The 21,912-nt window shown below is 41.0% G+C and overlaps 1 protein-coding gene across 18 annotated transcripts in view; it reads right to left on the bottom strand.

Annotated features, from left to right (window-relative positions):
• Window positions 1-21,912, bottom strand: part of TENM3 (teneurin transmembrane protein 3) — a 1,046,942-nt gene that overhangs the window by 59,151 nt on the left and 965,879 nt on the right. For all 18 annotated transcript variants that reach the window (XM_008000348.3, XM_073017739.1, XM_073017738.1 and 15 more), the window contains 3 exons: window positions 6,362-6,578; window positions 5,221-5,340; window positions 4,397-4,658 (listed from right to left, as the gene is read on the bottom strand). In XM_008000348.3, coding sequence (XP_007998539.3) covers window positions 4,397-4,658; window positions 5,221-5,340; window positions 6,362-6,578 — 599 coding nt within the window. The remainder of the gene's footprint in view (window positions 1-4,396; window positions 4,659-5,220; window positions 5,341-6,361; window positions 6,579-21,912) is intronic.

Raw genomic sequence — 21,912 nt, 5'->3', positions numbered from 1 at the left:
TTCCCCTTTCCCCAACACCTCCACATAGAACAGTTAAAGATGATGTGTATCTGCCATCTCCAGACTTTAATAACTTCAGTAAAACCCTCCAAGACCCCTTGTACTGAGGGTAGAGCTGTCAGCTTCAATATAAACAATCACGCAGTTGGAAGTGGCACAAACGAATGGACGAAGGAAACTTCCTTTCTGGCCTGTCAGTAGGTATTGGCATGAAAAGGGACACGATGTGGTACAGTAGAGTAAGAGGCATTTCTAATGTAGATACACAAGTTTATTACCATTGCAGTTTTCCTTCAAACATGCTGACTGAATTCAGCCACAAAACGGTCTTAAGCAAAATAGTTTACAAACATATAGAAACTGTGTAGACGTGGGGAAACCATTACATTTAAGGCTGAGGGTACTTTTGTTAAGACTGTAGGTTGTTAGGGTGAAAGGTTTAAAGATAACTCATTGTTCTCCCATAATCAGTGAAATATCAATGAGTTAGTTTGAAAAATAGATTCAGTGACTCCAGAATGGTCCTGATAATATGTGATTTAACCCTAAAGCCCATCATTTGCTTCCTCTTAATTTATTTTCAAAATAATTTCCCACCTATTTGATAGATCTTCCATGAGTAAGGGACTCTCTTATGAATATTACATGTATTTCCTGTGACCTTCCAGAAGCTGCCTCTCTATTTCAAAATATCATGTGCTATACTTGATTTTAGTATCTGTAATTCTGTTCATTAAAGCATGTGTTCCTCTGATGTAATTTAACTTGACCATGTTATTATGCATTAGAAGGAAAGGTAAATCCAGCCAAAGTGGGAAAATAAACCATCAGGACTACTTTTGCCAGCTGCGTGAGCTGTAAATCCTATTCTTGATCCTGTTAAGCATTCGGTTAGGAACCATGTCCTGCCAATTCTATCTTCCAGTCCCTGTCTAATGTGTTCCCTCTTCCTCATTTCCACTACCATTGTGACTGCAAGGCCCCCTCCATCTGAGCCCTGGATAAGCATGGATATACACGTCACAACAAGAGCCTGTTCACTCATTTCTCTCTTCTCTCAGTATCTTCTGCACTTCTATCAAGTGTGTTTTGCCACTTGAGTTAACTTTAGAGAAATGCTGAAAAAACTCCATTGGGGTCTGGGTTCTGCATCACCTAAAGAATTCAAGGTCTCCACTGGATTGCGCCTCAGGGCCATTCATAAACTGGCCCTGGGGTCATCTTCTGCCTCCTTCCCTATTATCCCCTCCACAACATGACTTGTTTTTGCCACTCCCCTGTTGCTTACACATCTTCAATCTGAAACATGCTTTCCTCCCTCTCTAGCCTAATCCTTGTTTAAGACCAAACTCCTCAGTCATTCTTTCTTTGGCTTACTCAGGAATTGACCTCTCCTTTGAACTTGTATGATTTTTTATTAAAATCTTTATCACATTTAGAATGGCAGGATGCATGTCTTATTCTTCTTTTTATCCTAGTAAAGTACCTTGTACACAGTAGGCTCTCAGTACATTTTTATGAAATGTTTGCCTACTGCATGAATGAATGCAGAAAAGACCCCATGCATTCATGGAATTGTTGACTATTTGAAACCCATGTTAATGTCCTAGTTAGCTAACAATTTGACACCTACAGACAGATACTGACTCTAGGTAAAGTCTATTTTAGGACTGACTACAAAGTCCAGAGTTCTTGCAAGATGGGCCTGGCGAGGAAGTATTAAATTGATTGAGGTTACAAGGAACTTCTTAAAGTTTCAGCTCTAAGTTGGCTTGACCATTTCACAATGAATCCCTGAGGTGTTGCTGCTGCAACATCTTTGCCTGTCAGCCTTTTTGTTTTTTTGTTATCCTAGACCTTGCTGGCTCACCTCTTGTAGTCTCTATCTGTACTCCCTCCCTAGGTGATCTCCCCCAGTGCTTTATATTTATATGCGAATGACTCCCAGATTTACCTCTTTAGTTTCAACCTCTTTCCTGGACTCCACTCTCCCATGTCTACTTCTACCCTCAAAGACTTTTGTCCAAGTCACCAAAATTTCTCCTGTGGACAACTGAAGTTGCTTCCTAACTGGTCTCCTTGTTTCCACCCTTGCCCAATAGAGAATATTCTCAGCACAGAAGTTCCTTAAAGGAGGAAATCAGTGAGTGTTACTGCTCTGCGTAGACACCTTCAATGGCTTCCAATTCTCGAAGAGTTATTTTCGCCATGGTCTTCAATGGCTTCCAATTCTCGAAGAGTTATTTTCGCCATGGTCTTCAATGGCTTCCAATTCTCGAAGAGTCATTTTCGCCATGGTCTTCAATGGCTTCCAATTCTCGAAGAGTCATTTTCGCCATGGTCTTCAATGGCTTGTGATTTACTGACTGCCGCCTTCACTCCAGCCGTGCTGCCTGTCCTTTTTGCCACTCCTCGAACGAGCCAAAAATCCTCTTCTATTTTCAGGGCTTGTTCTTTTACTTGCTTCAAGTTTGTGCTGAAATGTCACCTTATTGAAGAGATTTTCTCAAACTCTACTACATAAAATCATACCTCTATCCACTGTCCCCTGCTTTATAATTTTTTGGTAAGTCTCATCGCAACCTGACATATTTCTGTTGACTGCCTCTCTCCACTCATGAGTTGGGAAGCTCAGTGAGAGCAGGTACCTCATCTCAGCGGTTTACCGCTTTGTTCCCACATAACAGCACCTGCTACAGAACAGGTGTTCAATACATATCTGGACAGTGACTATGACAAAGCTGCTATGTGCTAGTGTATTTTAATGACCTCAGATTTTTCCTTACCTCTTTACGAATACAGTCTATTATTATTATATACATATTTTTGAAACAGGGTCTCACTCCTGGCGCCCAGGCTGGAGTGCAGTGGGACTCATGGTTCACGCAGCCTTGACCTCCCTGGAGTGATCCTCCCACCTCTGCCTCCTGAGTAGCTGGGATTACAGGTGCATGCCACCACACCTGGCTAATTTTTTGTATATTTTGTAGAGACAGGGTTTTGTCATGTTGCCCAGGTTGCTCTCAAATTCCTGGGCTCAATCCATCCTCCTGCCTTGGCCTCCCAAAGTGCTGGAATTATAGTAGTGAGCCACGCCGCCTGGCAAAGTCCATTATTATTATACCTAATGTCTTGCTTGTAAGATCTGAAAGTTATTTCCAACTGGAAACATGTGGGATGGAACACAATCCTCAGATGTTTCAGTAGATGAAACAAATGGGGAACGCATGGCTATTCCTTAGAAAGTTATATTAATGAATATTTTCTGTCAAAACTACCTTTTCCAAAACACTTTTACTTACAACAATAATTAAACAGTAAGTTATTGAGACTAATAGCCATGTGCAATAGTGAGTGGCGTCAGCAGCACTTGGTACAATGTCAGTCAAGCTGTCAGGTACATTTAGACACTCAAGTTTTTTTTCCAATAAATAAATAAATGAGCAAAGACATTATTAGTGATTGAGTTGAAGCTATATTTTCATTTGACTATTACTAATAAATATGTAAGATATATCCCGAAGAAAAACTATTTTGTTTGAGTAGATCTTTGAGAAATAACTAGATAAGCCGGGCGCGGTGGCTCACGCCTGTAATCCCAGCACTTTGGGAGGCCGAGGCAGGCGGATCACGAGGTCAGGAGATCGAGACCATCCTGGCTAACACGGTGAAACCCCGTCTCTACTAAAATACAAAAATTAGCCAGGCGTGGTGGTGGCGCCTGTAGTCCCAGCTACTTGGGAGGCTGAGGCAGGACAATGGCATGAACCCAGGAGGCGGAGCTTGCAGTGAGCTGAGATTGCACCACTGCACTCCAGCCTGGGTGACAGAGCGAGACTCCATCTCAAAAAAAAAAATAAAAAAATAAAAAAATAAATAAATAAATAATTAGATATCTTACTACAACAATATCTACTCTAGGACACACACACACACACACACACAAAATAATTCATTCTATAGAATTACTTAAAGATAATATTGGAATTCTATAATTCATGGTTTGTTTTCTTTTTTTTTTTTTGGAGACAGGGTCTCACTGTGTCGCCCAGGCTGGAGTGCAGTAGTGCAATCTCAGCTTACTGCAACCTCTGCCTCCCTGGTTCAAGCGATTCTCCTGCTTCAGCCTCCCAAGTAGCTGGGACTACAGGTGCTCATCACCATGCCTGGCTAATTTTTTTTTTGTATTTTTAGTAGAGATGGGGTTTCATTATGCTGGCCAAGCTGATCTTGAGCTCCTGACCTCATGATCTGCCTGCCTCGGCCTCCCAAAGCACTGGGATTACAGGCGTGAGCTGCCGTGCCCGGCCTCTCTATAACCTATTTTTAAGATTCTCTGGCAAAACATGATCTGAAGATCTTGTATTTACAAGTACTGCCTGTGAGAATATTTTACCTGTGTTTCGGGAATGATGGGACTGTCTTCAGGAGAAGATCTGAAAAAGGTGGATAAAGGTGATGACACAATGATGGGATTTGGCCTCACGAATCCACTCAGATCACAGCTGGGAATGTCATTCTCTTCTTTCTTCATGACTAGGGTATCCATCACATAAAAGACATTCCATGGAATCCACACAGTATGATACTGAGTGAGGAATGGGGATCGTTCAAATACCAAAGTGAGAGAGGCCCCACCATTTGCCACCAAGTCAAACCTAAGAAAAAACAAGGTCTGCTTAGTGAATTGTCTGGATCCCACAGAACTACCAACATACATCTCCTTAAGTTAATATGCTTTATAAGGAAAATCAACTTTTTCTCCCAACTTTTATATGAAATAGTTTCAGATCTATAGGAATATTCCCAGCGTTATACAATAAATACTCATATGCCCTATGTGTATTCACCAAGTTCACCAATTTTTTTTGGTTCAAATTTGCTTTCCATTGACTCTTTTTTCGGAACCATGTGAGCTCAAGTTATAGACATTATGAAATATTACCCCTAAAGATTTCAACACACATCTGCTGAGACAAAGAGCATTCTTCCACAAAACTGCAGTACTATCACCACGCCTTAGAAAATAAAATCAACTTTTGAAGAAATATGTGAGTATATGACTTTAGATCTCTGCCATATGTACTGTCACAAGTTTCTAGAGTCTAAAAGTTGCTGCATTTCCACATTAAAAAGGACAATCAAACACGACAGTGGTACAGGAAGGTCTAGTTTTTATATTTCAAATCTTTCCGAGACAGTGTGATGGGACTAACTCACATTCCATCCTGGCGGGTAATAGTATATCCATATTCTGGGTAATGGAAAAACGAGACATTTACTCCAATAAGTGGAGTTCCATCAGCAGTCAGTACTTGGCCTCTGATGACAGATGCAAGGCTGTTGGAAAAGTAGAAGAATGAGAATGAACATCTGTCTTTTCAGGCCAACATTATCATGATTTATAGATAATTCAACCTAAGGATAAAATAACACTATTCTATGCAATCAATCGTTATTCACAAAAACCAGACCTGAAATACTCCCAAGACAATGTCCCTTTTAATTCAGTGTAATTCATATTCTCTAAATGCCTTGTGTTTATCCTGGGTTTTAATTGGTGGCAATCTGTTTTTTGGAGTGTTATCAAGACCAATAATTTAGAGATGAATTTTTAAAATGATAAACTCTGTGCTTTTTTCATAAGTCATATATATGGTGCTCACATGAAGAAAAGTAGACTTTCCAATTAATTCTGAGGCAATCAGTAAATCTTCAGGGACCAAGAAGTATAAGATTTAAGGGGGCAATAAGGAACATTTGTACAACAACTTTTAAGCAACTGCTGGCTATAACTGCATTAATGCTGTTAAATTACTGCAGACCCAGGAGTTCTGGTGTAAATCATCTTCTTTTGCTCAGTGAGACACAAGACACCTGCTTTCACTTACTGGTTTATTTTCAGGTCATTACTGCTCTGTAAAGCACCAGTCAAACAGCCTATGCAATCTTACTGCCATGCCGTCAGCAGTTCCATTACATTAATTCATAATTTATATCATTTAGTGAGCTCAGCTAAAAAAAAAAAAAAGGGCACTTTTGTTTTGCCTTTTGGGGTCTTTTCATTGCTTCTTTTGAAACATTTCCAACTGTGCCAACAAAATCAACTAGTTAAATGAAGATTTATTGACTCTTTAATGTAATGTCCTGTTATGTCTCAGGCACTGAAATTCACAAAGTATGTGAACGGTGTTAAAAATGCTTGAAATGCAAAGTTTGGTGAAGACTTTGCAGAAAGAGGAAAAACTGTATTTAAAAAACAGCACTTTCCTCAAGCCCACAGTCATGAGTATTTCACATAAAGTATATGTAACTGTTGATAACATCATTACAAATCTACATACAGAAAAGAAGCATTAACCTCTTATTGAAAGGACTTTCTCCAGGTATAACATGGGTGCTATCAGATCCTATAAGAAAACTGACTCGATCATAAAAGGATTTGGCAGCTTGCTGAGAAGGCGACTGAAGGCTTTGGCTAATGATGTCCTGAGGATCCGGCAGGCCCCGACAATAGGGCTGATTCTGGCAGGAACTCTGTAGGCAGCAATCGGGATCCATGCAGTCAATGAGTCCATCTGTAGAGAGAAATGTTCCCCAGTAAGGGAATTTTCCTTTCAATGCCATAATGTAGAATCAGTTTTGCTTCTTGACTGTTTTTTTTTTCACATCAAGTGATTTTCCACTGACTATCTTGATAGTAATTTCTACGAGGCATACTTTTTGAAACCGGAAGAAATAGAAATACAACACAGTCATATGCCACATAATGACAGACCGCATATAAAAGGGTGGTCCCATAGATAATAATGCTGTATTTTTACAGTACCTTTTCTATGTTTAGATACACAAATACCACCGTGTTACAACTGCCTCAGTATTCAGTACAGTAACATGCTGTACAGATGAGTAGCCTGGGAGTGTAGTAGGCTGAGTCATCTAGATTAGCGTGAGTGCACGCCACGATGCTCCCACCGTGATGAAATTGCCTGACAATACCTATCTCAGAACGTATCCCCATCATTACGTGACATATAAATCTACTTGCATCTGCGTTCATGGAGAGTAAATACTTGGATTAGAGATGGCTGAAAAGAATCATATAATGTTTGTTCTGAGTAAGAAACAAAAAATTAGTGATTAGAACAATCTATTAGTAGTAGTATGAAGGCATATGGATTAGTTATAAGTAAAGCTACTCAAATATCCTATATTTTAGACAAAATGCACTAGGAGTTAGTGCAGTGTGTATGGTAAATAGGAATCTATGTAGCATGAAGCTCTAAAATTTGGGAGAGGGTCAGAAAGTGAAGTTTATGAAGTGTAGCAAACACAAATCAATATAAAATGGATGAGACTAGCCAACCACCTTTCAATAAAATAGCTCTTCTGGCCGGACACGGTGGCTCACGCCTGTAATCCCAGCACTTTGGGAGGCTGAGGCAGGCATATCACCTGAGGTCAGGAGCTTGAGACCAGCCTGGCCAACATGGCGAAACCCTATCTCTAAAATTAGCCAGGCGTGGTGGCAGGTGCCCGTAGTCCCAGCTACTCAGGAGGCTGAAGCAGGAGAATCACTTGAACCCGGGAGGCGGAGGTTGTAGTGAGCCGAGATTGCACCACTGCACTCCAGCCTGGGCAACAGAGCATAACTCTGTCTCAACAACAAACAACAACAACAACAACAACAACAACAACAACAACAAATAGCTCTTCTGAGGAAGGTTAAGTGTGTTCCAGATAAAATCAGGCATTTCCCAAATTTTAAACAAGAGCCTGGACTCCTAGAATACACCGACTAAAATGGAGGTATTAATTAAAATGTGGTAAATGTAAATCGGCCATAATATCAGAAATAATAAGAAATCCACCATGAAAAACTGACCTATAGTAGTGATGACATAAAAGGAATAATGGATGAGAAGGGTTTGCCAGTGCTTTCTCCAGGAACATCAAAAGCAAACTACACTCAATGGCCCATGTAAGTCTTCTGTTTAAAAGCTATAACCATCCATTAGCAGTTGAGTGTTTCAAGTTATGATCATTTGATAACATTATCCTTTAAGGTCAGGCTTTACTGACCAGTTGAAAAACATGAATTTTTTTTTTTTTTTTGACTGAGTCTTCCTCTGTCACCCCGGCTGGAGTGCAATGGCATGATCTCAGCTCACTGCAACCTCTGCCTAACTGGTTCAAGTGATTCTCCTGCCTCAGCCTCCTGAGTAGCTGGGACTACAGGCACCTGCCACCATGCCTGGCTAATTTTTGTATTTTTAGTAGAGACGGGGTCTCACCATTTTGGCCAGGCTGGTCTCGAACTCCAGACCTCAAGTGATCCACCTGCCTAGGCCTCTCAAAGTGCTGGGATTATAGGCTCAGCTACTGAGCCCAGCTGAAAACATGAATTTTTATCTCCTTGATAATTACATTTATTGGTATTAATAAAAATATCAGTTTCTGAAGACTTTAATCTTAGGAGAACTGACAAAATAGTTTGAAAATCTTCCAACTGAACTATCAAGTCTGGGTGTGACTCTATGATAGCAAGCTCAGCTGAAAATATCTAGATGACCATTATGTTTTATTTACACAATTAAAAAAAAAGTCTTTTTTTTTTTTTAAAAAAAAGAAAACTGTACTAGCCATTGATTTATGTTAGGCTATTCTTATTAATAGAATATTAGCTTGCCCCTTCATTATCTGAGAGCAAACTGAGATAAAAGAAACAGACAAAGTTGAATTAAATTGCCCAGTCTAAAAGGCAGGTCAGCAACAACACAGGTAAGGTAAGAAACAGGACGTGAGGAGGCCTGGCTCAGCACGTCATTTTGGCCATCTGAAGAAGACATGTAGTGGACACTGTTCTTCCCCGGACCCATTTCCCTTTCTCTGGGCAAGAGATGAAACTTTTTGTTTGCGTATCCGGCCTTCCCCACCTCTCAGGCCATGTGCATAACCTTCACTTGGTGTTTGGTTCAGAAATGTACAGGTGACCTAACATGTCTAACAAGAGTGAATTTCAGGAACAATCTAAAAAGAGATTCTTACCCCTCAACCAGGCTTGATCTGTGAGGCTGTGAGGCTGGGATTGCTGCAGCCACCTTGCTGCCGTTTTAGAAGCTGCTGGGAATGGAGTCATCCCCAGGCAAGCAGAGCAAGGGCTGGAGGAAAAACTAACAGGTCAGACACAGACACAAAAACCTTTGAGGTTTTTGCCATAAGCAGCACTTGACCTCCTGGGCTTTTTAGTTATAGAAATGAAGGCATTCCCTTTTTCCTTAAGTCTGTCTGAATTAAATTTTCTGTCACCTGAAATTGACAGAGACCTAGCTTATCCAGAGACAGTAACTAAAAATCTCTTCACTAAGTTGGGGGAGTGGGGAAAGGCTTAATAAGTGAATACCTGAATTAAATTTATGAAGTTGGACTCTTTTCACACTAAGAGTTTAAGTTTTTTGTTACCATAATTTCCATACTCATGAAAATGTGTGGGTCAGGATTTCTGATAAGCAGATCCGATGACACAAGGTTTCCTGATGAGAGTATATGTATTTTCATGTCTGTTATATTTCTAAGATAATGAGTTGTTAATCATTTGAAACTGCATGTTTATTTCTCTGGAAAAAACTAAAATCACGTTTTAAGATAATCAAGCCGGGCGTAGTAGCTCACACCTGTAATCTCAGCACTTTGGGAGGCTGAGGCGGGTGGATCACCTGAGGTAAGGAATTCGAGACCAGCCTGGCCAACATGGTGAAACCCCATCTCTACTAAAAATACAAAAAAATTAGAGGGGCATGGTGGTGGGTGCCTGTAGTCCCAGCTACTTGGGAGGCTGAGACAGGAGAATTGCTTGAACCCAGGAGGCGGAGGTTGCAGTGAGCCGAGATCGCACCACTGCACTTCAGTCTGGGTGACAGAGCAAGATTCCATCTCAAAGCAAAAAAAAAAAAAAAAAGAAAAAGAAAATCAAATGAAACTGAATTTGGAAATTTTATATAAACTTATCAAAATATTACTTTCCTAGGAAAAAGGGCATGAAGATGAAAAATGCATAAATATTTCTCAATATTTCTAGTGGAAGAAAGACAACAGTATGCTACTGGCTTAGTTTTCATGAGGATATATAATAATAATGTAAAACATTTTTCCTCCCTCTCTCTCAAAGAAATAGAAGCATAGTTGTTAAGACTTGGACTTCTGAAGTAGTAGACTGTAGACCTACTGCTCCCATATCATTTCTGGCTTCAAAAAAACAATTAGCCAGGCACAGTGGCTCATGCCTGTAATCCCAGCACTTTGGGAGGCCGAGATGGGAGGATCACTTGAGCCCAGGAATTCAAGACAGGCCTGGGTAACATAGCGAGACCCTATCTCTACAAAAAGTTACAAAACTTAGCCAGGTACGGTGGTGTGCACCTGAAGTCCCAGCTACTTGGGAGGCTGGGGTGGGAGGATCACTTGAGCCCAGGAGTTCGAGGCTGCAGTGAAGGATGATCCCACCGTTGTACTCCAGCCTGGGTGACAGGGAGAGAACCTGTTTCAAAACAAAAACAAAAACAAAAACCCAAAATAACAAACAAATGAAAAAATTTTAAAAACCTCAACCTTTGCATCCCAATCATAGTTATACGCTGATGTTTATGGGGAATCTTTCAAATGTGTTTTATGATATGGTACCTTTAGTTCGTACTCGATGGATTTAGAATGGTTGCAAATGATTGGGAGAGTAACACCACAAATATCTGATATTCTTGCAGGTTTTCCCGTGTAGTCATTCTTCAACAAAAGTAGAAAAGACTCAATAGGAAAAGTATTTCCAAATATTATATTTTATCTCCATTAATCTGGTAAATTAAGGGTTACGTGCTCCTCACCCTCTTCTCCCCGGCCATAATGCTCCCACAGTGACTTCCCTTAGGCAATAGATGGTACAGTTGCCAAAGAGGAATGCTCAAATTTAGTCATTCATCTTTGTTAGTTTATAAAAAGCAAATGTACATCTGGCATGTAGTGTGCAGGTCATAAAACTGCATGAGATTGACACTTTCTGAACTAATCAGTTGGAAATGCATTTTTACAAGCCTCTCTGCTAACATCAATCAGAGAAAGAATCTCATTTTCAACAGCCAAGGTGCAGGGACACACTGTTTGTTATTTTTCTGCAGAGTTTATCAGTAACTTGCCCAAGCAAGTGACGGATGGTTATGAATCTGGCTTCCTATAATGTGAGAAAACATTTTTCATTTTTTGGTCTGTATTTATAGAACAGCTAAGGCTATCTAGTATAACTAAGTTGATTACCCACTTGCCCAAATGTATAGTGTAGTAAAATTGTCTTTGTAGAATAGCTTTTCAAAAATCATCGAGATTCCATTTGAGTTTCAGGAATACTAGGTTAGTTTACATTTATATTGGTAAAGAAGCCATATCTAATAGCATTAATCATAAAAATCTACATAAATCAGAAATGCTCAAAACCCGCTGAATAATAACTGCAGTGATCAGTTAAGAGCCTGTCTTTCTTCCGTTCAGGCTTTGCAATCTACGTGGTACTCTGATGTAAACCAGATCATACTGTTTATGCTTCCCTCTGCTCAGTCCGTAATATTATTGCTCTCGTTAGCTTTTCTATCCATTATTTTTAAACACGCTCTTGTCTTTCTTTGTGCATTTTCACTGGTCTTTTACAGTGGCTGGCAAAGTTATTCTGTAGAGCCAAAGAGTAAATACATTCAGCTTTGTGGGCCATACAGTCTCTACAGCAACTGTTCAACTCTGCCTTCAATATGTCAATGAATGGGCATGAATGTGTTCCAATAAAACTATTAAGAAAATCAGGCTTTGGCTCAGAGGCCACAGTTTGCCCATCCCTGGTCCTGCTTCAAGGTCTCTATCCTGTCCTATTTCCTATTCTTCTTTACATCACTCTTGATTTTTTTTTTCTGGCAAATTTAAACAACATACATTTTGTTAGATTATTAAAACTCTTAACTAAAGGTCTTTTCCTAGGTTACCTTCTATGCTGGCTTTACGCTGCTTGTCAATACTCTCACTTTCTTCTTTCAAGGAGCTATGGATATTTTTATTTGTTTTTCAAATCTTGGTTTACAGACTGGATAAAAAGTCATGAATTTTCTTTTTTACTCAAATGATAATTGATACCCACTGTCCTTCCCTAACAGTATTTGGTACTTCCCCCCACGCCTCAACCTCCGAGTTTTAAGTCTGAGTTAGAAATTTCCATGTAATATTTTATTTGTGAGATTCAGAATTTTAAAAGTATACAGGTGTAACTTTTGTTATTCTTTTCAGTCACATTCTGTAATATGCATGAAACAAACTGAAATATGCATTATTTCTGGATTGGGATCATGCTAGGTTTTCCACACATTCTTGGTTGTCTACATCAGTGCTCTCCTGGTGACTTCGGACCTCATGTTCACATCATTTCAATGCTAATCATTAAAATGCTTCCTTTACTTGGTCTCTATTGCCTTCTGAGTAAAGTCATAACTCCTTAACATGGCTTATAGACCTTTCACTATATTAATTTCCTCTGCCTGGAGATCTCTAACCTTCTCTCTTACTTCTCCATATAGCCCTCAATTCCTTCAGCCCTCAACTCCAGGCTGGTCATTCTCCTGAACTGCAAAGCCACCAACTGCCTTCAAGATATCTGGCTTGGAAATTGCACAGTCATCTAAAGCTTAACATGTGTAATATGATTTAACATGTCTGTATGTGATCTCCTCCAAACACGCTGCTGTTCAACTTCCTATTTCAATGAATGGTTCCACCATCCACCCCACTCAGCTTCTCTAAGTAGAAACCTGAACGTTATCCTTGACTCCTCGTCTCTTCCTTTATTCTCCACCTAATCAAGCATCAGTTGCGCTTTTCTTCATCTCACATCTCTCTTGAATCAGTCTTTCTTTCTCTTTCCCTGAAACTACTCATCAGGCCACCATGGTCCTCCTTGACAAATTCCTAACAACAGTGTGTTTTCCCAGGTTCCAGTCTTGCCCCAACTATCCATTCTTTACATGTTAGCCAGAGTAACCTTGCAGAAACCAAATCTGATTATTTCACTTCTCTGGCTAAAATGCTTCCTTTACTTGGTCTCCATTGCCTTCTGAGTAAAGTCACAACTCCCTAACATGGCTTCTAGACCTTTCACCAGAATCATTTCCTCTGCCTGGAGATCTCTAACCTTCTCTCTTACTTCTCCATATAGCCCTCAATTCCTTCAGCAATCATCTCAGACAACTGTCCCATTAAGCTCCTTGAGGGCTCATCTAGTTCACTATCCATCGCTGCTGTCGTATCCCCAGAGCCTTGCACACTTGCTGGCACCAAGCAGGCATTTAATACATTTGCTAAATGAAGGAAAAACTGAATTAAGTTCTTAAAGATTGTTAATTCTAAACAGTTAAAAATACTTAGAAGCATAAGAGAGATGCCCCGTTTTTTGTCTATCATGCTTTCCCTACCCTCAGACACTATGCTAATCCTTGAATTCCTATTTCTTTTTTACTCCAATAGGTACTTAAAAATGTTCTTGATTAATTGAATATTAAGCAATCCACAGAATTATAAAGAGTATTAGAAGAAATTACATGAAATCCTATGTATAATACACTGTCTAATCTCAGAAAGGCTCTATTTAGGAAGACATGTAACCCAGAAGTCATGACTAAAAAGATAAACCTCAGACAAATTTATGTCGTATCAACTGAAAACTTCTTCATGCAACATAAATTACAAAGTTAAAAGATAAGTGAAAACCTGGGATAAAATATTTGCAACACACCTAACAAAGAATACGTGGAATATATAAAGAAGTCCTAAGAGTTAAAAAGAAAGTATCAAGCAGCTCAATAGAAAAAAAAAAGAAGGGAAATAAATAAGCAATTAGCAAAAAAAAAAAAAAAAAAAGAAAAAATATAAAGAGATCATCAATCTAACTAGTAATTAGGAAAATGCAAATTAAAATGATAAAAATGGGGTCATTTTCATTCATCAGACAAAATTGATATTTTTCATTTTGTTGAACATTTTTGTTTACTTACAATGATTACATATAGACTATAAACACCCTTAGATTGATGAAGTGTACAGTGGTGAAACCTACTTGCAAAGCAATCGAGCAGTAGCTATCAAAATTAAAAATTAAAATTCCTTTTGAACCAGCAAGTTCATCTCTAAAAATCCATCCTAAAGAAATATTTGTACATTTACACAAAGATTTATATGCAGATACACACTCACACCTACACACAAATTCGCTACAGATTTGTCTCTATATGAAGAGCAAAAAAATTACAAACAATTAAATTATTATCAGTGTAGCAGAGGTGAAATTAATTAGTACACCATGTTTCTGTTGTAAAGAATGAGATGGGCCTATATGTCTAGGCATGAAAATCTCAAAGATATTGTCCTTGGAAGAATCAAATTTAGAACAGTATTTATTTAAGTTTAATAACATAAATGTGCATATGAATTCACTGACGAAAAAGTAGAAAGATGCCCACCAAGTTACTGATGGTGGCTAACTCTTCCGACAATGAGAGTGTAGTTACCTGTGTGCCAGGACTACTAATAATACCCCTTGCCTTAATGCAGGGGTTCTCAACCTGGAGAGACGTGGAGCCTGGAGGCCTGTTTCTAAAGAGATGCCATGCAGTGCCCACGTCTACATTCTTAAGCATCAGGTGGCAGCTGATGGCCACGGGTGTAAAAGAGAGGGGAGACTTTTAGGCCGGGCGTGGTGGCTCATGCCTGTAATCCCAGCACTCTGGCAGGCCTAGGTGGGTGGATCACCTGAGGTCAGGAGTTCGAGGCCAACTTGGCCAATGTGGTGAAACCCCCTCTCTACTAAAAACACAAAAATTAGACGGGCCTGGTGGCGAGCACCTGTAATTCCAGTTATAGGAGAATTGCTTGAACCCGGGAGGCAGAGGTTGCAGTGAGCTGAGACTGTGCTACTGCACTCCAGCCTGGGCAACAAGAGTGAGACTCCATCTTAAAAAAAAGAGGGGAGACTTTTAGTGACAACCCGTGTGGCTCTGATTTTCCTCTTCTTCTAAAACCCATTAAGATGTAGTGGTTAAACCTTATGTTCCTGGAGTCCTAGCAGGAAGCTACTGAAGTCCTTTGCTTCACAGGGCAGAAGCTGGATTTTTTCCCCCAGAATGGGATTCACTATCCTCTAAAAATTCTGTGGATAGCCAAAGGGTTCAGAGTAACCTGAATCTCCTCCCTCCTTTAGATAGGATCCAGTAGAGTCTTTCAAACTAATAGTAATTTCCCCCCAAACCATCATCTACCTGAATCATACAGCGTAACGCTCTAAGACTCTGAGACCACTCTATGTCTGATAGTATCTGGATTCATTTTGGGAAGTACTTGTGATCTCTTGTAATTTTTTCTTTTTTTTTTTTTAAACTCCCTCTCCCCTGCTTCCTTTCCAGTACTGTTTCCTGCCATTTCATTATTTTTTATTTTTAAATCTGTTTTTAGAGAACGTAATAGTCCATCTTCCTGCAAGATTTTTTAAAATTCTATTTTCAAACGTTTCCTGATTTTCATTTAGCAATCTACAAATATAGATCTCTCCATTCATTATACTCATTCTCATGTTTATATTAATACTTCATCCATTTGTTTTCAATCCTTCACTCCCCTTTTCTACTGACAGCACATTCCTACTTTTCCTTGCAGTTTGTTTTTGTGTATGTGTGTGTGAGACAGGGCCTCACTCTTTTACCAAGGCTGGAGCGCAGTGTCGCGATCATGGCTCGCTGAAGCCTTGACCTCCCCAGGCTCAGGTAATCCTCCCACCTCAGCCTCCTGAGTAGCTGGGACTATAGGCGTGTGCCACCACGTCTGGCTGATTTTTATATTTTTTGTAGAGATGGGGTCTTGCTATGTTGGCCAGGCTGATATCAAACTCCTGGGCTCAAGTAATCCACCTGCCTCAGCCTCCCTAAGTGGTAGGATTACAGGTATGAGCCACTGCACCCAGCTTTCTTGCAGTTTGAATTGTATTTTTGCTTCTTTTGCTTATTTATCTAATTATTTATTTGTTATTTCTATCTTTCTTATTTTTGAATAACCTCAGTTGACTTATACTTTCTTCTCAACTGTCATCAGCCCCTACAGACTTGGAAAAAAATAGCCTGTTTTAGGTACATCTTCCTGATATACCCCAACAAAGTAATAATTCTAAAGGATAAAAGATAACTCTAGGCCTGGCGCAGTGGCTCACACCTGTAATCCCAGCACTTCGGGAGGCCGGGGGCGGGGGCGTGGATCACCAGGTCAGGAGTTCGAGACCATCCTGGCCAACATAGTGAAACATTGTCTCTACTAAAAATACAAAAATTAGCTGGGCGTGGTGGCGGGCGCCTGTAGTCCCAGCTACTTGGGAGGCTGAGGCAGGAGAATCACTTGAACCTGGGAGGTGGAGGTTGCAGTGAGCCGAGATAGCGCCACTGCACTCCAGCCTGGGAGACAGAGCGAGACTCCGTCTCGGGAAAAAAAAAAAAAAAAAAAAAAAAAAAAAAAAAAAAAAAAAGAGAACTCTATTTGTTTACTGGTATTCTTGGAAGGAGTTATGCTTTAGTATTCCATCATTCTTGCAAAAAGTTTAGTATGAATCTTTTAAAGTCATTCTTGTGCCCTCAACCAGCCAGTCTCCAGGATAGGGCTTGAGTCTCATGCTTCAGGTACCCACAGGGGAGCTGGTCACTGGAGGACGAGACAGGGAAGCAAGGTGGCAAAGGCAACTGACTAGATCTCCCTCTGGAGAAGATGGGAGCATGGTAACAACTGCCAGGGACAATGCATTGTGGAGAAACCATCTTGTTAAAAAAGTATCTTACCTTGGGAGGCCGAGACGGGCGGATCACGAGGTCAGGAGATCGAGACCATCCTGGCTAACATGGTGAAACCCCGTCTCTACTAAAACATACAAAAAAAAACTAGCCGGGCGAGGTGGTGGGCGCCTGCAGTCCCAGCTACTCGGGAGGCTGAGGCAGGAGAATGGTGTGAACCCAGGAGGCAGAGCGTGCAGTGAGCCGAGATCCGGCCACTGCGCTCCAGCCTGGGTGACAGAGCGAGATTCTGTCTCAAAAAAAAAAAAAAAAAAAAAAAGTATCTTAAGTTTCCATAGAGCTAGAATTATCTCTGGCAAGCTATTGCCTTTTGGTGCTTGCATAGTGAGACCATCATTTGGAGAGCTATTTAAAGTCAAGCAACCCCTTGCTAAATGAGAGTCTTCGCAGCAGGCTAAATAAAAGCAATGATGCTTTTAAAAGTACATGGGGAGAATGAGATAGCTGCTTGCTAATCTTGGGCACAAAAAGCACATCAGAGGTTCAGCACTGGTATTCTTGCCAAGTCAAAAGGCTACACCTTGGCAAGGAAGGAGGAGACAGAGAGAAGATTCCTTCTGAAAGTGAGAGTCCATCAGCATGTGAGCGAGTTCCTGCAGGACACAGTCTGACTGTACTAACGCTGAACGCTATGACAGCTATTCTTATTCCTATAGTAGACTGTTTTTCTGCCTGCCCAGCATCCAAGCCCCTTTCTTCTGGTGACAGCACTTCAGTTTTCCTTTAGGCAGGTGACCTAATTCAGACCAATGAGAGTCAGGCTCAGGCCCAGGCCCAGGCCACACATAACCATGAAGAAAGGTGTATTCTTTGTGGTAGAGTTATTAGGAAGAGAAATGTAGACTCAGAGCTGGTGGTGGCCTTTTTGGGGAAGAGATGGCCTGAGAATGATTCTAAGGTAGAAGAAAGCAGAGTTAACAGACGAATATACCTAAGTTTCTGGTGTCATCATTTGAACACCTGGGTGCAACTGTATCTGAATTTTTTAGCGATATAAGCTAATAATTTTTTTTACATGTAATAATGTTTGAGCTCAACTTCTCACATGTGCGACCAGGGTCTTTCCTGGTAAGAATGGTCGAGTGGTCGAGTAGAACCTTCAAAAAAGAGGTTTTCCTGTTGAGGGGGAGTGGAAGTCTGTGGTAGGGTTCACCGTGAGACAGGGCCGACTTCAATGCGAATGGCCGGTGAAAAGAGGTACTCGAGGACCTGAAGACTGTGGTGAACTGTCTTAAACCCCACTCCAGATTGCATGTCCTTCAGGAGTGAGCAGCTCCCGTCTCTTTACCTTCCTATTCTCTGGTCTCAGCAACTTCATGATCAGAGTGTTTTGGGATATGAGCAACAAATGGCTCAGCTTAGGGGACTGTTGTCTTTATAAGTAAAGTTGGAGTTGAAGAAGAAAGATTTACAAGCCACGTGTAGGTACTGGTGATCATTTGCTTTAAAAGCTTTCTCAACTAGGATAGGACAGCAACTAGTTGCTCCCAAAGTGTCTACATGCCCCAACTGGTGAGGTTATCCACAATTATCTGGTCCAGTGAGAATTGTTTCTGATTTCCACAGTGTGATTTAAAAATCTAGTAATCCATTGCTTGCCTCTGTCAAAATGATCTGCTCCCAAAGCCCCTATTTAGTACTTGGAGCTGGATTTGAGAAGCAGATGAGGGGGACACCTTGTTGATTTCAGAGAGAGTGGAGGTCTTTGTCAGGGCCCTTATTATGGGTAACAGATTGCCCTCAGCTCTGAAAAGCTACAGTTACCCAGCATACATGGCAGCTGTTTGTCTGAAAAGAAACAAGGGCCTATTGGAAAGCAGCACGGGTGTTAAAAGTGGCTGAAGATAAGTTGCCCCCATCTACGTTCTTCCTATTCCTCATAAAGAATTTCCTTCTAAAGCAGCTTTTTAGAGATAAAGGGGAACAGATATACATAAAGGCAAGGAGGAACACCTATTTAGGGAGATTCAGGTGTTTAAAATCTTTAGCATTCAACAGTGGTGATGGGGCAAACCTGACTGGGTGAAGTAAAATAAATTTTGCAAGGGAAGGAAGATGCTTGGCTTAAGAAAGTATTTCAAGATCTCCCTATATGATGGATGTCTTTTCTAAAATTTTTTGATACTTCTTTACTTCCGGGAATGGTACGCAACTTCCTTTGCTCTTCTTTTACAAACACTGTGTTCTATAAAATTGTTCAAACTATAGTAGCTATTTATTGGAAGTGTTCAATTTCTGACTAGGGCCACACTGGACTCTTCACCCTCTCCTCCTGAGTTACTTAATATGCTAAATCAAGTCACTTAGCTACTCTCTGGATAAGTCACCATTTTGATACTAAACTTAGACAATGGATCTGTAACACTACAGTCAGTCACCTTATATCCTAGAATTTCAGTCTAATAAAATCCACTCTAGGTCTAAATAAGGACTGGATTTATAGTTCTTAAACACTCTGTTAGACTGTCTTCATATAATTGACATCCTTCATTGCCATCTTTCGTGTTCTGATTTGGGGTTTGGTGTGAAAAATACTGTCTTTATACATGTCGCTTATGCTGAAGTTCAAAGAACCTGCTGACTTAGGTTATAAAGCATCCAGGTTACAATCTCAGGGCATAAGAAGGCTGGCACTGAGATTTCTTCTTAGAAGATCAGCAAAATTAGGTTAGGGGCAGGAATACAAATTATGTGAGATAAGCAGAGAATCCGCAGGAGGTCTTCTGTCAGCTCAGATTTCCCCTCTGAGAGGGGAGCCTAGAGATAGCATAGTTTCCTGCTAATCAGAATAAACAAAGGGGAATGAGGCCAATTCACAGCTGATAAATTTTGAGGAAAAGGAAAAACCTCTTTAGCTGATAACAATACTAAAGAGTTGATTAGCCCCTAAATTAGTCGGCAGTGTCTCTGCAGACTTGGTCCTGCAGCCCGCTTCCCTCTGAGAGACTCTGTAACCTCCTCAATGCAATCTTCTCTTAGAAGCAAAATCTGAACTATAAGATCAAGGAGAAAGAGAAGCTCTCCTTCCTCCCTAGGCAATAGCAGCCATGGAATAGGGGGTTCTTTGGGGGAAAGTAATGAAGACAGGTGCCATCTGTACTGTGGTTTTGAGAGGATTAATGCTGCCATGTCTATAAAGCACACGGTTAAGAGGAGTCAGGGGCAACAAGGTATTCCTGAGCAGGAAAAGCTGTGAAGGCTAGGGGCCACCTAAATCTATCAGGAGCAGAAAGGAAAGGCTTTAGCTCAGAATTCGTGGCTCAAGTTTCTTGACAGTCCAAGTTAAGAGAAAACAGTGAACAGTCTGCTAGAAACTAAAGGAGAGAACTGCAGCGCCTTGTCAGAAGAATAAGGCACAAATAACATTTGCTTTGAGAATGACTGTCAGCCCAGGCTGGCGTGTGTGTGTGTGTGTGTGTGTGTGTGTGTGTGTGTTTTGGGTTGGAAGGGAGGTTGAGGGGTTGGTTCTGGTCGCTCTGTTTCCTACAGAATAGTAGTTGAGGCCCTCTATAGGTATAGAAAGGTAGAGGCTATTCAAGCTTCTCTGACAACCTTCTACGAAGTTCACTTAGTCGAGATGAGCACTTTTGAAAGCAAATAAAGGAAAACTGGATAATACTAGCTGCTACTCAGAGCAGGCTCTGTGCCTGGCAATATGCTACATACTTCACATGCATTTTCTCAATCCTTTCAAAAACTCTTTTATTGCTACTTTATAGATGCAACCATTGAGGTTAAAGTGATTACAAATTTTGTCTGAGGTCACATAATTACTACATGGTTCAGTGAAGATCTGTGTGCTCCAAAACCTACACTGTCACCAATGCTTTATCGTACATGTGTACAGTCTCAAAAAGAGCAGGGAGAATGGCTGGGGTTGGTGGAGTGGTAGGGAAACACAATCTAACCCACAGGTCAAGTGTCCATAGAGGCCTGGAGAGGAACTCCAGCCCTCCTAAAAATGCAGTGCTAAAGCTATGTCAAAACTGAACAGCTGGCCGGGCGTGGTGGCTCATGCCTGTAATCCCAGCACTTTGGAGGCCGAGGTGGGTGGATCACCTGAGGTTGGGAGTTCGGGACCAGCCTGACCAACATGGAGAAATCTTGTCTCTATTAAAGACACAAAATTAGCCAGGCATGGTGGCTCATGCCTGTAATCCCAGCCACTTGCGAGGCTGAGGCAGGAGAATCACTTGAACCCAGGAGGCAAAGGTTATGGTGAGCCAAGATCGTGCCATTGCAGTCCAGCCTGGGCAACAGGAGTGAAGCTCCATCTCAGAAAACAAAATAAGGCTGGGCGTGGTGGCTCACACCTGTAATCCCAGCACTTTGGGAGGCTGAGGTGGGCGGATCACGAGGTCAGGAGATTGAGACCACGGTGAAACCCCGTCTCTACTAAAAATGCAAAAAATTAGCCAGGTACGGTGGGCCTGGCCTGTAGTCCCAGCTACTCGGGAGGCTGAGGCAGGAGAATGGTGTGAACCCGGGAGGCGGAGCTTGCAGTGAGCCAAGATCACGCCACTGCACTCCAGCCTGGGCAACAGAGCGAGACTCTGTCTCAAAACAAAACAAAACAGAACAGCTATCAGAGCCAACTATTCCATCACCAGAGAGGTAATCACCAACTCTCACTCTATCCCCTGAAATTAAAGTAGAGTACGTGGAGGCTGAGCTCAGCAAGGAAAAGAATTATTCTTAACCAAGGGCTTCAACTAGGTGGAATCTCACCATCTTTTTAACCAAGTAGCAAGTTAAGGATAAAATGTCACTAGAGTACAGCTTCCAGGGGACTGTTCTCTGTTACTGTTTTGTTTTTTTCCATCCATGCCTTTCAACAGAAGAGGCTGGAACATTCTTTGCATCTTTTGGAATGTTAGTTATTAAAACACTGCTTTGGAGCTCCCAATTCACAGAGCCCTGAATACTGTGGTTGAGGAGAAGAGTCACCTGGGGACCAGGAAAAGGAACAGAGAACAATGGACATTATGCAGTAGCTTGGTTACCTTGCCTT

Source organism: Chlorocebus sabaeus, chromosome 7 (genome assembly GCF_047675955.1).
Source record: "Chlorocebus sabaeus isolate Y175 chromosome 7, mChlSab1.0.hap1, whole genome shotgun sequence".
NCBI classification, from domain to species: domain Eukaryota; kingdom Metazoa; phylum Chordata; class Mammalia; order Primates; family Cercopithecidae; genus Chlorocebus; species Chlorocebus sabaeus.
The sequence above is the reverse complement of the archived record's forward strand: the minus strand, read 5'-3'. Positions and strand labels throughout refer to the sequence as shown.